The sequence below is a fragment of the Sorex fumeus genome, unplaced genomic scaffold (genome assembly GCF_029834395.1).
Source record: "Sorex fumeus unplaced genomic scaffold, SorFum_2.1 ptg000002l, whole genome shotgun sequence".
In the NCBI taxonomy this organism is placed as follows: Eukaryota; Metazoa; Chordata; class Mammalia; order Eulipotyphla; family Soricidae; genus Sorex; species Sorex fumeus.
Genome location: NW_026606059.1, coordinates 77,755,833 through 77,771,718, shown reverse-complemented (window position 1 = coordinate 77,771,718; position 15,886 = coordinate 77,755,833). Strand labels below are relative to the sequence as shown.

At 42.6% G+C, this 15,886-nt stretch overlaps 1 protein-coding gene across 2 annotated transcripts in view; it reads left to right on the top strand.

The window, feature by feature from the left end:
- The window catches only part of FZD6 (frizzled class receptor 6), a 29,531-nt gene extending 22,089 nt beyond the window's left edge, over positions 1–7,442 (top strand). Inside the window, exons 5-7 of one of the 2 annotated variants that reach the window (XM_056110042.1) lie at positions 2,175–2,320; positions 3,979–4,410; positions 5,631–7,442. In XM_056110042.1, coding sequence (XP_055966017.1) covers positions 2,175–2,320; positions 3,979–4,410; positions 5,631–5,787 — 735 coding nt within the window. In that variant the 3' untranslated portion in view covers positions 5,788–7,442. Of the gene's footprint in view, positions 1–2,174; positions 2,321–3,978; positions 4,411–5,630 lie in introns of those variants that run through there. The other variant, XM_056110048.1, reaches the window with a different exon arrangement.
- The last annotated feature ends 8,444 nt before the right edge of the window (positions 7,443–15,886 follow it).

The window sequence follows — 15,886 nt, the reverse complement described above, 5'->3', positions numbered from 1 at the left end:
TCTTTTTTTTTTTTTACTAGATTTTGTACATTTTTCTTGAAGATATGTGGTTATTAACTGTAACAAGGGTGAGAGCTGTCATTCATTGTATCAAATCAAGCAGTGTGTGGGTTAGGATCCTTCACATAATTGGTATTCTAGAAAGTTACTAAGCTATTGCTTTGTAACTTTGTGGAAATCTTTTCATATACTGTAATGTGTGGGAATAAAAATTTTACTTCAATACTCACTCTATGTAGTCTGTTACCCATTGTTTTTACTATACATTTAAAAGGGAGTCGTGCTTTAAAGTGATCCTAATATATATATATATTAAATGCCCCTAGAGTACTCAATTTTTTTGACAAATTAATGGGGGAATGAACAATTACATACAACTAGAAATGTTTAAGATTATAATTTTTAAAACATTTTATCTATCTCCCCAGCACCACTGGGTGTGCCCAAAACAAAACTTCATCTGAAGCAACTAATGCATTATGAAATAAAGTGAGAAAAGTCTAATCTTAAAAATGAATAAAGTCGATATAGCTATATAAAAATCAGAATTATTGGGGCTGGAAAGGCAGTACAGTGGATAAGAAGCTTGCTTTTCATGCAGCTGACCCCAGTTTGATCCCAGCACCAAATACAGTATCCTAAACCTACCAGGAGTGATCCCCGAGCACAGAGCCAAGAGTATACCTTGAGCACTTCTGGGTTTGGCCCCAGAACACAAACAATAATTAATAAAATTCAAAGATTTTTTTAATTGCAGGGCTGGAACGATAGCACAGCGGGTAGGGCATTTACCTTGCACGTGGTTGACCTGGATTCGATTCCCAGCATCCCATATGGTCCCCTGAGCACCACCAGGAGTAATTCCTGAGTGCAGAGCCAGGAGTAACCCCTGCGCATTACCAGGTGTGACCCAAAAAGAAAAAAAAAAGATTTTTTTAAATTGATAAATTTGACTAAGTGAAAATAAAAAATGACAACTTTTTATAATTCTGCATGAAAACCACCATAATCTAATCAGGAAAATCCACATCAGGTATAATTCTTGTAATTTATTATAAAAAATGTTCCTAGCGACCAACAAGAAAAATTAGACATCTTAAAAGAAAACACTAAATAAATTGAAGAGGATTCACACAAAGGGAGCATCAAAAATGCTTCACATCATTAAACATGGGAGCAAAAGTGTTTTATGAAGACTCCAAATGAAATGATAATAAAAACCTATTACATATGGCAAACATTCATTGTAACTATTGTGTTGGTAAAGTCGTGGCAAAATAAGCATTCTCAACCTTTGCCCTTCAGTTCTGCAGTCTGTAGGAAGCATTTTGATGAAGTCTGCATTTGAAAGGCACACACTCTGATTTTGCCCCCTGCAGCTGTGGCATACATGTGCCCATCAGCATGAGAAGCCCCGTCCACACAGCAGTGCCACTGCACCCTGCCTGGCATCGACTGGAGCATACCAGAACCCCAGTCTCCTGCAAAAGCAGTAGCTGAATAAATTGTGGTTCATTCACACCCACCATGGAACGGCTCTTTCAAAGAATGAATGGCCTCTGAGGAATATTAATAGGTGCAAAATGCAAGAAATAATTTCAAATATGTAATCCTATGATAGTGTGCAACCTTTAGAAATTTGTTTTTTAAATGTTGTCTTAAAAGAAAGGTATTGCATAATCTTCATGAGCTTTTGATATTTTTTCATTTTACTGATATTCCTTTTATTAGCCAACTAAACTTTTCTAACACAAACATTGGTAACACATAAAGACAAAAATGGTATGTTGTTATAATGAGTTGCAATGTATATTTTTTGTAGTAAAGGAAAATAGATACTTAGAAGTCAATATTTTTTGGCAATTATAAGAGACTGCAATATCTATAGAGAAAAATAAATGGTGACGCATCAAACTCAGATTTGGGGACCTCCTTCCTAAATATACTTTGGTGTTTCTATAGGTATGGATTTTAATCCTGGATAAAGACTCTTTGTTTAGCATTTTAGAAGGAGTGTATTATATTTCAAGCACTGTTGATTGTTATGTCAAACATTTCATAACAAAACGGACTGAAGATGTATGCTTTCTATTCAGGTTTTACATTGACCATAAAGTTATCTCTCCACTTTAAGTGTATCACCAAAATTTTGATTATTGACTTGTTTTTTGTAGGCAAAAAAAAACCGACCAGAATTGGCATTATTTATGATAAAGTATCTGATGACTTTGATTGTTGGCATCTCTGCTGTCTTCTGGGTTGGAAGCAAAAAGACTTGCACGGAATGGGCTGGATTTTTTAAGAGAAATCGCAAGAGAGAGTAAGATCCTATTGGTGTTGTTTGCAACCTGTCTGGTGTTTGAGAGCAAATAGGCCAGACTGTTAAAATAACCACTGCATTAGACTTTGCTTATATCAGCTGTTGTTTCAAACTTGGAAATAACTTCCTTAGTGAAATAGGTTTTATTGTGGAAGTTCTTGTAGTAGTCTGACATTTTATTGAAATATGAAGGAAATATAGGCAAAATGTACATTTTCTCCCTAATTTATAATGTGTCCAGTATCATTACTGCTACCACTGGATTATTTGGGGGTAGAGCATTTTTACTAATGATAGCCTTTTTAATCAATAGTAAAAGATTAAGTGGACTCAGATGTAAGATAACCTATAGAGTATGACTCAAATGTACCAAATGATCATTATTTCCTATCTTAATTACACATAGTTCTGCCCTAAATGTCACTAATTTGCCTTGTGCAAGATGGTAAAACTTTAAACTTAGAGAAAATTCTATAGCAATACAGTATAATTACATTTATGAGTAAATAATTCATTTTAGTGATTTACTTACATGATATACAGTATCCTGTATCATTTAAAGGCTATTCTCCATTGCTTTGATTAGAGAAATTTTGTAAAACAAATTCAGAACTCTAAGGGGCTGAAGTGATAATATAGCAGGTAGGGTGTTTGCCTTGTACACAGCCAACCTGAGTTCAGTTGCCAGCATCCCAGGTGGTCCCTTGAGCCTGGGGTGATCCCAGAACACAGAGCCAGGAGTGAGCCTGAGCACTGCTGGGTATAAGCCCCTGGCCCCCACCAGAAGAAAATAATATTCAGAACTCTAGACCTAACAAGTAAGTTTTGAAAGTCTGAAGAATTACGTTTAATTGAATTTTCATTTCAAGACCATTAAATATATCTTGTGACCTTTTTCTTCTAATTTATTTTTTCATTTGATATATTTGTATTGATCTAGCCTCCCGATAGCACAGCAGGTAGGTCATTTGCCTTATATGCGGCCAACCCGAGTTCGATTCCTGGGCCCCTCTCGGAGAGCCCAAGCTACCGAGAGTATCTCGCCCACACACAAAGCCTGGCAAGCTACCTGTGACATATTCGTTATGCCAAGAACAGTAGCAACAAGTCTCACAATTTGTTGTGAGCCATTACTGGTGCCCGCTCGAGCAAATTGATGAACAACAGGTGGACAGTGCCACAGTGCTGCAGTGTATTGATATAAGTGTGGCACTATCACACACGGATAGTCCCGCATTTAGTGCTGGTTTGAGCATCCTTTTCCTATCTAAATATAGATTTTTGTCTATTTCTCACTCCTTTACTATTTGGGCTTGACAGAAGCAGTGAAGAGTGTATGCACGAAAGCTTTCGCTACATGACAGTCTACTTGCATCTCATAGTCTTTACATTAAACATGTATGTTTGGCCACACTGGCAGTGCTTAGGGGCCATTTCTGGTGAGGTTCAGGCCATGAACTGAACTAGGACCTTCTGTATATAAGGCACACACAGAACTATGTCCCTGGCCCTCGCTGAATTTCCAAGCCTAGGTTTTAGAAAGAATAAATCACATAGAACGTCTAAGCATTGAATTAAGATCGTCGGCAGAAGTTACGCTATGTGTTGTGGCTTCTGCAGCCACGCCTATTCACACCTCTCCTTGCGCTGTCTTTCAGCCCCATCAGTGAGAGCCGCAGAGTCCTGCAGGAGTCCTGTGAGTTCTTCTTGAAGCATAATTCTAAAGTCAGACACAAAAAGAAGCATTACAAACCGAGCTCACACAAGCTGAAGGTCATTTCCAAATCTATGGGCACCAGCACAGGGGCAACTGCCAACCACGGCACTTCTGCAGTCGCCATCACCAGCCACGATTACCTGGGACAGGAAACAGCAACTGAAATGCAGACCTCTCCCGACACCTCAGCGAGAGACGCGAGGACAGAGGGCACAAGCACCCCCAATAAATTAAGGGAGCAGGAAGGCGTGGAGCCTGCCTCCCCCGCTGCCTCCAGCATCAGACTCTGCGGGGACCAGGCAGACAGGCCGGGTCGGGCCGGCACCATCCATGACAAGATCAGCTTGTCTGGGAGTGCACGGAGTGAAGGAAGGTGAGCTTTGTTCTCGGTTTCCTCAGCCCTGACCCTTCAGAACTGGGCATTTGACTTACTTTACTAGTACAGAACACTTCTGTCTGCCTGGGAGGGTGCCAAGAGATGTTGCTTCTGTGCCTTGGTTCAGCCTAGGAATGCCTTCTCCCTACTTAACTCTCCCATCCAGTACTAACCAGACCAGACCCTGCTTAGCTTCCAAGATCAGATGAGATCAGGCATGTTCAGGGTGGTATGGCTGTAGAATCCAGAATTACTTCTCAGCTCTGAGAAAGCCTTCGTGTACATTGTCGGGTTAGGTACATGATTTAGGTCCATCTGAAATACAGGCTGCAACACTATATTTTATTTTAGGGGTCACGTCCAGCAGTGCTCAGGGCTTACTCCTGGCTCTGGGCTCAGGTATCACTTGTGGTGGAGCTCAGGGGACTGTATGGGATGCTGGGGATTGAGCCTGTGTTGGTGCATGCAAAGCCAGCATCCTGCCTGCTGTAGTAGCACTGTTGCCCCCCCCCCTTCGCCTCCCGGGGTTATACTTCAATTCATGCTAAATTAGAACAGCATCTACAAGGCATTTTTCCTTTTATACAAAGTCACTTACAAAATGTGTTCTGTATTTTTTTTTCTGAACATGAAATAATATTGACGTTTCCAAGTGGGTCTAGGAGATCCACATACAGGTAAACATTTAATTAGTGGAAATGCTAATTAACTACTCTGAGATTTCAAGATTGTCTCCCCTCGCCCTCACAAACTAGTATTCTCTAGCCTCATGGCATATGAGACTGTCATTAGACACACACCTTTGTCCCCAGCCACATTTGTAAATTACTCCAAGACAGAGCCAAGGTCTGAGTCATCTCTGTGTCCCCAAACTCTTAGATCCTGTCTGCGCTGTGGTGAGAAATCCATCCAATAATTGCTAACCAGAGGGCAGGAGTCTTAGAAATTGGGTTTCCTCATGAAGCTTCTGCATGAGTGATTGTTGATGAAATTTTTCAAGTTGGCAAAAATGGTATCAGAAGAGAAATTCTTTGTATTTGGAGCTGCCAGCTGGATGGTGTCAGAGGAGAGATTATTTGCATTTGGAGCTTTGTATCTGCCATCTGATACAGGACTGAAAAAGAAGGCAGGAAAAGTGGGCATCGTTGTCAGAGTAAGCGGCGTCACATCTGTGCTCTGCTTTGTCTGAGTGTCACTGTGCTCTTTTTCTTCCCTAGGGCAACCCCCAGAAGTGAGGTGGCTGACTCAGGCCCAGCACCGGGAAACCTTTTGCAGGTCCCCAGTTCCTCCAAGCCAAGTAGCCTCAAAGGCTCAGCATCGCTGCTCCCTCAGCCAGCATCGGAAGCGCAAGAGGAGCAGGGTGCAGGCACCTGAACCCTCCAACTTCTCCTGGGAGTTACTTACACTGGAGGTGACCAGGCTACTGTCTTCCAGAAACTGTGACTAGAATTCTCCTTTTGCACTTCAAGCCACGTTGCTTGCTGTTACACTGGAAGCCAGAGTCCAAGGATCGATTGTCCGCTGCATTCTTCAGCTGTTAGGCGAAAGCGATGCAGCTGGAAAATGTGTAGGCCCGTCATATTTTTTTTAATCATGTGGGAGAAGGAAGTAGAGGAATCTTCTCTCTTTCAGAAGATTCTACTGTGGTTAAAAGTACTTTAGGATGGAATAGGCTGTTCACCTTTTATGGTATAAAATTGAGTTTTACATGGCAGAAATATTTAAAGCTTTGTGTCTTTTATATATATGTATTTGCAAAGAACTTTGTATGTTTCTGAAATTTTTTAGAAATCCTGGGAAAACTGTTCAGGTATTTTTATTATGGTAGCCTGATTTTATTTTAGCACTCATTAGGGACTTCTACACTGTATTTCTTTTGTATCATCAAAGATTGTAAACACACCACTGTGATATAAAGGGAATTCATTTTTAAAAATCCACACACACATCTTCTCAAGTGTGTGAACTTTTATAAAGTCGTATGGTTTTAGGAAGTTTGCAGATCCATCATGCAGCTAAAATAAGGTGCTCATAGGTGTCCCTCTTGATTGTATTTTGCTGCTCCTTGACACTTCTACATTGGGTGGGTGGTGGGATTAGGCCAGGCCAGCTCTGCTTGGGGCTTTCTCCTGGCCCTGCGCTCAGGGATCACTCCTGGTGGTGCTCAGGGGACCATATGTGGTGCTGGGGAGATTGAACTGGGGCTAGCCATGTGCAAGGCAAGTGCCTTAACCCCTTTACTATCTCTCTGGCCCTGACCTTTCTACATTTTCTTAGGTAAAAAATGTCCTGAAGGATTCAGAGATACAGTGCTACTTTTTGATAAATTAAGTGCAATTGATGGCACGTTTTAAATGTTTCATAACAATCCAAGATTATAATATTGACAGGAACACTTGCAGTTGCTTATTCTTTTTTGGTTGTTACTTTATGGTGAGGTGCATTTGGGCCTCATGTCACCATGTTCATGGGCTTTTCCCAGCTGTGTTCAGGGTCACTCCCAGTAGTATTTGAGGGACTAGGTGGTGCCAGAGACCAAACTGGGGTGAACTGCATGCAAACAAGTGCCCTAACCCCTGTCCCAGCTCTCTGGCCCCATACTTTTAACTTTTTCTTGTTTTTTTTTTAACACTTAAACTACAGACACTTGGTATAGTGTACTGTTTTTCTCAGCTATGTAGGATTCACTTTTACAGCTAAATAGGATTTTGGTGAATATTCAAAGGCATGTTTGCAATATTAGTGCCAATTTAAAATGAGGGAAGTGTAGTCCTGATAAACAAGACGTATTTCATATAGTGTGCTTTAAAATATTAAATAATTTTCTTAATTCTGTTTCCATTTAAGTATTGTTCCTCTAGCGAAGTTTTCTGACACTTTTTGGTTTTTCTCTGCTTAGCATTATGTTAAAACATAAAAAGAAAATGATTGTGTACTGTATGGGAAATGTAAATATGAACCTCTCCATGTTTTTACACTTCATATAAAAAAACTTGTTTTGTGTGGTCTTTTCATTAATAAACGTTCTCTCTATAAGCGGCTGGACTGTTTCGTGGTTATGTGTAGTGCTCATGACACAAGCAGAGAGATCACTGAAAGAGGTCCAGGGCTAACAAAACAAGAAGGTATTTTCTCCTGTTGTTTTATTTGGACCACACCCTGGGGTACTCGGGGGTGGCTTCCTGCGGTGCTTGAGGGACCAGGCCCTGCCAGGGATCAAACCAGGCCTCCCACCTACAAAGCGTGGCCCCAGCCCCTTGCGACATCCTCTTAGCCCCAGAAACTTCTTTTGAGTCTTTTGAGCTGGAGGAGAAGACAGAACTCTTTAGATTTTGCCACAGTTTCTCCCAAGTATACAGCCACGTTTATGAGTCTTTTGAAAGCCATTGAGACACCAGGGGGAGATAGTAAAGGGAAGCCAGGACTGTTCTTCCACAGAAAAGTAAATAGTATCATCCTCAAAACATGTGGCTTGGTGGGTGAGCACTTATCTTTCATGTGTAAAGCCTCAAGTTCCATCCCTATGTACGTACACACACACACACACACACACACACACACACACACCAGTAATAAATGAGAGGAACTGTCAAAGTTCTAAGACTGAGAAAAAATAACATAAGGAAAAAGAAAAAAGAAAATCTTCTGAGAAAGAAAATGTTATTATTATATAATTTACCAGGCAAAAAAGTTCATGAACAAGAATTAGTACAGGGGCCAGAGCGATAGTACAGCAGGTATGGTGTTTGCCTTGGACGCAGCCGACCCAGGTTTGATCCCCGACATTCCATAATTCCATATGGTGCCCCAGCACTGCCAGGAGTAATTCCTGAGGGCAGAGCCAGGAGTAACCCCTGAGCATCCATGGGTGTGACCCAAAAAGGAAAAAAAAAAAGAACTAGTACAATCATGAGATGATGAAAGAGGAGAGAGCAAATCCCCAAGGGATCCTGAATTACTAGGTGTGGCTTGTTAATTTCATGCCCTCAGAGAAAAGCACTGAAATACACACAGGTTAAAATACAGCTGACCATACCAGTTTCTGGCGAGGATTCAGAGCAGCAGGAGATCACTCAATGCATTGCTGGGTGGAATGTAAAATTAGTCCGTGCCTTTTAAACATGGTCTTAGCATATAATCCAGCAATCCCAGTCTTGGGTGTTCATCTGACCAAGGCATGCAGTTACTCCACTGTGAGGGCAGGTCTTCCTTCACTCATTAAGTCTGAGGAGTATATAGTCATTTTCTTCCAAAGACTAACAGAGCCAGGAAGGGGTGTAGAGTCAAATAACTCTCAGTGGTGAAACCTGACAAGCACTTCCCAAGCCAGGTGAAGAGTATCAGCTGTGTCCCTCATGGAGCAGACACCTTTCTTTTTGATGTGATGAAAGCAACACTTCACCCTCTGTCTTTCTCCAAACCAAAACCTACTGCTGTGGTTGAGTTCACAGATCACAGATCACAGATCATCCTGTTATTCGTCGATTGCCTCGAGCAGGCCCCAGTAACGTCTCCTTCATCCTAGCCCTGAGATATTCAAGGCACTTTAGGAGAATGAGACCCATCACTGTTACTGGTATTGGCATATTGGGTACGCCATGGGGAGTTTGCCAGACTCTGCCGTGTGGGCAGGCTACATTCGGTAGCCTGCCAGTTTGTCAAAGTAGGAAAGAGATGTCATAATAAGATGTCCCGCGGCCGCGAATGCGGCTGCGCGATTCCGGGAGCTGGTTTTGATAGTCTCAGAGTCTTGGCCGCTGATGGGATTACACGGCGCCAGGGGGCCAGTTGGTGGGTGTGACCCCCGCCTACTGGAATTTGGAGGATCTGGGTGGAGGATGGTCGACTCCAATCCGAGTAGGCTTGGCGATCTCGGCCCCAGAAACCACGTGGCTTTGTCCCTCTGCCGGTACCTTCAGGTGTGCGGAGAGTGGTCTCAGCATGGTGGTGGCTGGTCCTGGAGGTCTTCGGCTGCCGGGCCCCTGGCCAGGGCGGGGAGGAAAGCTCAACCCGCTCCCCTCCAAGGGGCCCCGGCGAGGAATAGCCAGGCGCGGGGGCAGGAGACTGCACTCTTCTCCTCCGGGAGCTGGTTTTTATAGTCTCAGAGTCTTGGCCGCTGATGGGATTACATGGCGCCAGAGTTCAAAGGAAAGTATAAATCAAATCCCCACTGATGAACTTTTCACAAAACATCTTACCAGCGAATCTCAAAATGAGCATCTCCTACCCAAGAGATGTCCAAGGAGGCAGGGACCTAGGTGCAATGTGGTCTTCTATAAAAGGCACAACAGTAGAGCTAAAGGAAACTGGAATAAAACATGCGCTGTGCTTAAAGTCCTTCAGTTCAGTGAAACGTTCTTTCATTAAGTATGTGATTATCTCTTATCTTCTGCTTGCTCTTTTGCATTGTAATTTCTTTTAGCTGGGTATAGATATCCTAAGTGGAGTCTCTCATTTTCTCCTCTTTCCTTTTGCCCATCTGTTTAAATTTTTGTTGTCAAGTTAAGAAAAATTTCTCAATTTTATCTTCTGAATTTCTATTGAATTTATATTTTGGTTATGTATTTTTTAGATCCACTGAGAATTTTCTCTTTTTAAAAAAAATAGTCATTTTCTGGGGCCAAAGAGATAGTACAGTGGATACGGTGCTTGCTTTGCACATAGTCACCACCAGTGTTTGATCCTTGGCATTTTATATGGTCCCCTGAGCACTGCCAAAATTCCCTAAACTACTAGGGGATACGGTGTTTGCCTTGTACTTGGCTAACCTAGGTTCAATTCCCAGCACTCTATATGGTCCCTTGAGTCTGCCAGGAGTGATCCCTGAGCACAGAGCCAGGAGCAAGCCCTGAGCATCGATGGGTGTGGCCCCAACTCCCCCCCCCAAAAAAATAAAAAACAACTGGTTCTTGAGCAGTCAAGAGTAGACTGAGCATAGCCAGGTGTGGCCCCAAAATAAAATAAGCAAACAAAAACAATACATTTTAATCTTCTTTTATGATGCATTTATATATAAAGATATATCCTTTATTTAAAAAGTTTATACAGAAGTACAGAAGTGCCTCTTACCATTTCTAACTCATCCCATTTACCAGAAGTCAGTCCCAGAGCCATACCTAAGTGAGGGAAGGTTGAGAGATGTAGAGTTGGTGCGTGCCCATGGGGAGGAAGAACCAGCCGTTGAACAATTAATTGGCTAGCAATGTTTCAATTTACAGATATGATTTTGCCTATGTGTTGCCAAACATAATGCCATTCTTTAATTTTTTTTTTTTTGCTAATTCAAGTTGGCCATGAGATATCATTTAATATCATGTTGGATTTGTATCATTGCTGGTCTCTTTAGGAAAATAACATTCAGAACATATAATATTCATAAATCATTTCTTCATTTCTTTTTAATAGAAAAGTTCAAAACCATCACCCGATTAAAGTACAAACGGCAGTTTCTCTTTTTTTAGTCTTTGATGTAAAAAGATCACTATATTAGACGGGTGATGGTTATGTTTATAGGAATGATGTATTTCTTCTCTGCAGACATACCAAACCATGAAAAATTTCAGGTATTCCTATCTCTAGGCTGATAACTCTGTTCTCTTATTGGATGGGGGTGGGCAACCTCTCCCTACATCACCCCCGTACTTCCAAAAGACCCACGCCTACCTCCCACAGCCACCGCCATTTTGACTCACCCAACGGCCATGAATTCATGATTGAATCACCGGAAGTACAGTGGGATAAGGCTGCCCATCCTCACTCTGAAGATACCCCAGAGTTCTCAGCCTGGGCCCCAGAGTACCTGGAATTTTTCATGGTTTAGTGTCTCTGCAGAGCATATTAGTATTATTCAGTATCAGGACTGAATCTCCTAGGAGATGCATGGCAAGCAGATAAAATTCATGGAAACACCAGTCTTCTGGCTGCAAACTCTGGGGCACCCTCAAGAGGGGGGTGTGGGCATCGTCCTTGCCCTGCTGAAGCCTGGGCAGCTGCACCCGCACCCCACCACTGCAACCACACCAATTACCCAACTCCACCGCTTCTCTATCCAACACACCATTTTGTCAGTAAAGAAACAAACAGCACCCGACCCAGACAAGGTCATACCTGAACACCTGAAGAACCTGCCGTCAGTACTCATCAATACACTGGCTCGGCTCTTCACATGCTACCTGTCTGAATGCAAGGTTCCGTCCCAATGGAAAACCAGCAGGACTGTACTACTGTACAAGAAGGGAGACAGTCATGACATTGGCAAATATCACCCTATCTGCCTATTGTCTGTCATCTACAAGTTGTTCACTCGAGTCATCCTAAATAGGATTGGCAGAACACTAGATGAAGGACAACCATGCGAGCAAACCGAGTTCCGCAAAGGATTCAGCACCATTGACCATATCCACACGATAACCAAGCTCATTGAGGTTTCTCGGGAGTTCAAGATGCCGCTTTGTCTAACGTTCATTGATTTAAAGAAGGCCTTTGATTCTGTTGAGATGGAAGTGGTCATTGAAGCCCTAGCCAATCAGGGCATTCAAGCTCAATACATCAAGATCCTCCGTGAGCTGTATTACGGATTCACTACCAGGATCTCACCATTCTACAAAGAAGTGATCATTGATGTCAGGAGAGGGGTTCGGCAGGGTGATACCATTTCACCGAAACTCTTCACTGCCACACTTGAGAACATCATGCGACGACTGGAATGTGAAGGAATGGGAGTGAAGATAGATGGTCGGCAACTACACCACCTCCGCTTTGCTGATGACATTGTTTTAATAACACCAAACATTAGCCAAGCGCACAAATGCTGGCCGACTTTGACCGTGAGTGTGGAAAGGTCGGATTACAGCTGAATCTTACGAAGACAATGTTTATGAGAAACAGCCTCATTCCTGATGCCCCATTCACTCTCAATGGAATGACCATCTCCAAATGCAACAGCTATGTGTACCTAGGTCGAGAAGTCAACATGACAAATGACCTGGCACCCGAGCTGCGCAGGAGGAAGAGAGCGGCTTGGAACGCCTTCAAGAGCGTCGAAGAAATAGTTAAGAGGATGAAGAACCTCGGGCTCCGGGCACTTCTCTTTGATTCCACTGTTCTTCCTGCATTAACATACACCTCAGAGACCTGGACCCTATGCAAACAGAATGAGAACGCTATTCAGGTCTCTCAAAGAGGAATTGAAAGAGCTATGCTTGGAATATTACGTTTCACTGAAATGAGAGAAAGAATCCGGAGTTTCGACCTCTGTCGACGATCAAGAATCAGGGACGCTGTCTCGTTTGCCAAGGTGTCAAAAATCAGATGGGCTGGTCACGTAATGAGATTTAAAGACGACCGCTGGACTAGAGCTGTTACCTACTGGATTCCACGGGATGTCAAAAGACCCCGTGGCCGCCCACCTACCAGATGGTCAGACTTCTTCATCAAGATCATGAACGATCAGTTTGAGGCCCTTCGTGTTCCTAGGGCGAACAGACGCCATTGGGCTACACTAGCACGCAACAGGGACAAATGGAAAAGTTACTGGCACCCGCTCGAGCAAATAGAGATTAACAGGAAGTCAAGTGATCAAGTGACCGCTTCACTAATATTCTCTGCAGAGACATAAACCATGAAAAACTTCAAATACTCCGGTGCCCATCTGAGAACTCTGGGGAATCTTCAGAATGGGGATGGGCAGCCTTATCTCACTGTACTTCTGGAACCATTGGAAGCCACACCCACCTCCCACAGCCAACACCATGTTGGCCCAGATTACAGATCCTGCATGACATCTTCAAATTCCACAACGCTGAAATTCTAGTAGAACCACACCAAGTTAGATGGGAAAGTAATATAGAAACCTACTAAACTCAACAAACAAGAACACTGAAGGCCCTACTAGCAACACACTTAGTAAATCCTCAGACAAGGACTTAACAACCTTATGGACAGGTATAACAGTTTTCACAAATCTTCTTTTATTAAAGTATTTTTTGATAATTTCATGAGCCATTGGTTGTAACAAGCAATATAAAATAAATTATGTGTGCCTGCTAAGGGGACAGGTTTTCGGGAGTGGTTTGGAAAAGGGAACAGTGAGGGAGGGAAGGTCACTCTGGTAGTAGGATTGGTGTTAGAACATCAAGACCTTGTAACAACTGTAATATAAACAACTTTGAATAACACAATGTTTAAAGATTTTTTAGTGACATACTCATTTTTAAAGCAAGGAAATTCACTTTATAGGTTTACAATAACAATTGGCATGCAAAGGGTGCAGCTATGGTTGTGAACAGTGAAGATGTAATAGAGCACCATTAAAGAAGGCAGCTAGAACTTTCTAGAATGCCATTGTTCACAGGGCCTCAACTATACCCACTGTGCTCCATCATTTCTAGGCCATATTCAGAAACCTAGACCAATCCAATTTGCAATTGCTCCCACTGTCAAATTCACAGTTTCAGTGCTTTCTTTCTCTTTTCTCAGAAATTTGCACTGGTGTTGGGCATTTCTTGTGACTTCGGCTGGAAAATTTTTCTTTTGCCAAGGCAGTCTCTGGGGCTCTCAGGAAATGAAGGATAGAATTCTTCACGACCACAGCAGCCTTGTGCTTTTCTGTTGCTTTTCTGCAAGGAAAGCATAATCTTTAAGAACTCACTGCCCACAGCACAATTAAGACTTCGACTCCAGACGATGAAGGTTTGAGTAATGGCAGCTGTGATCTGCCATGTGCAGATGAGGGCAGCTTTTATTAACTCCTAACTGCACATGCGGAACCAAGAAGCAGAGAAGGAAAGATTAAAGGTTAATTCAATGCCAGACACAGAACTAGAAACAGAGCTGGTGGCATAGTAATATGTATTGAGGTCTTTTGGGAGGGGGGCACACCGGGTGGTGCTCAGGGTTTACTCCAGGCTCTGCCCTCAGGGATCACTTCTGGCAGGGGCTCAGGATACTATACAGGGAGTCAGGGATTGACTCTGGGTTGAACACATGCAAGTCTAGCACCTGCTTGCTGTACTATCTCTCTGGCTCCAAGATCTTTACTAGGGAAGCATAAGGGAAAGGGAGAAGAAAAGATGACTGAAAGCAAGATGAACCTTCTGGTAAACACTCAGGAAATCTGGGGCCAGAGCAATAGTATAGAGCGTTTGCCTTGCATACAGCCAACAGGGGTTTGATTCCCAGGATCCCATATTGTCCCCTGAACCCTGCCAGGAGTGATCCCTGAGCACACACCTGGGTATGGTCCCAAAACCAAAACAATAAAGAAAAGCAGTAAGTAGTAAAAATAAGAATAAGTAGGGGGGAAATTGTTGCTTATAAAGAAAAGAAATCTTAACAGACTAATCTGAGGTTTTTATTTTCCATCCCTAGAAGGAGAAAAGTAAAAGCCAGGAAAAACTTCTAAAAATAAGTTTTCTAACTTTTCCTCCTTAAAAAAGGGAATGAGGAAGAAAAGAATATCAGCTGAAACTTTGGAAATATCATAGAGAAAATTTCTCAAATAAGTTCCCAAAGGCAGGCTTGGGTTCATCATCATTTGCATTTTAAATGAATGCTAGATGCTCTCATAATTAAGTACAAAGAGTCTTTTGGGTTTGTGTTTGAGGGTCATATCTTTTGGGGTTACCCCTGGTAGTGGTGAGAGACCAGGTATCCAGGGTCTAGAAAGAAGCTGGGTTTCCCAAATGCTCTCCAGGCCTTTTGAGTTATCTCCCCTCCCACCCCATGAAACCCCCACTTAATACTGTGTTTATAACTATATATGATGCTCTATATTAAGGTTCACTAAAGCAAAACAATTAACTGTGTCTTTCTTCTTCCTTCCTTCCTTCCTTCCTTCCTTTCAATTGAATCACCATGAGACAATTACAAGCTTTCATATTTGGGTTACAATCACACAATGATCAAACACCCATCCTTCCACCAGTGCACATTCCCCACCACCAATATCCCCGATATACCCCCCTTTCCCACCCTCCCCCTGCCTCCATGGCATACATGATTCCCTATACTCTCTCTCTACTTTTGGGTGTTATGGTTTGCAATACAGACACTGAGAGGTTATCATGTTTAGTCCTTTATCTACTTTCTGCACACATCTCCCATCCCGACCAATTCCTCCAACCATCTTTTTCTTAGTGATCCCTTCTCTATTCCAGCTGCCTTCTCCCCTTTGCTCATGAGGCAGGCTTCCAGCTATAGGGCAATCTACCTGTCCCGTGTATCTACTCTCTTTAGGTGTCAGCCTCATGTTACATTGTTTTATACTCCACAAATGAGTGCAGTCCTTCTATGTCTGTCCCTCTCTTTCTGACTCATTTCACTTAGTATGATACTCTCCATGTCTATCCATTTATAAGCAAAGTTTGTGACTTCATCTCTCCTGACAGCTGCATAGTATTCCATTGTGTAGATGTACCAAAGTTTCTAAACCAGTCATCTGTTCTAGGGCACTTGGGTTGTTTCCAGATTTTGG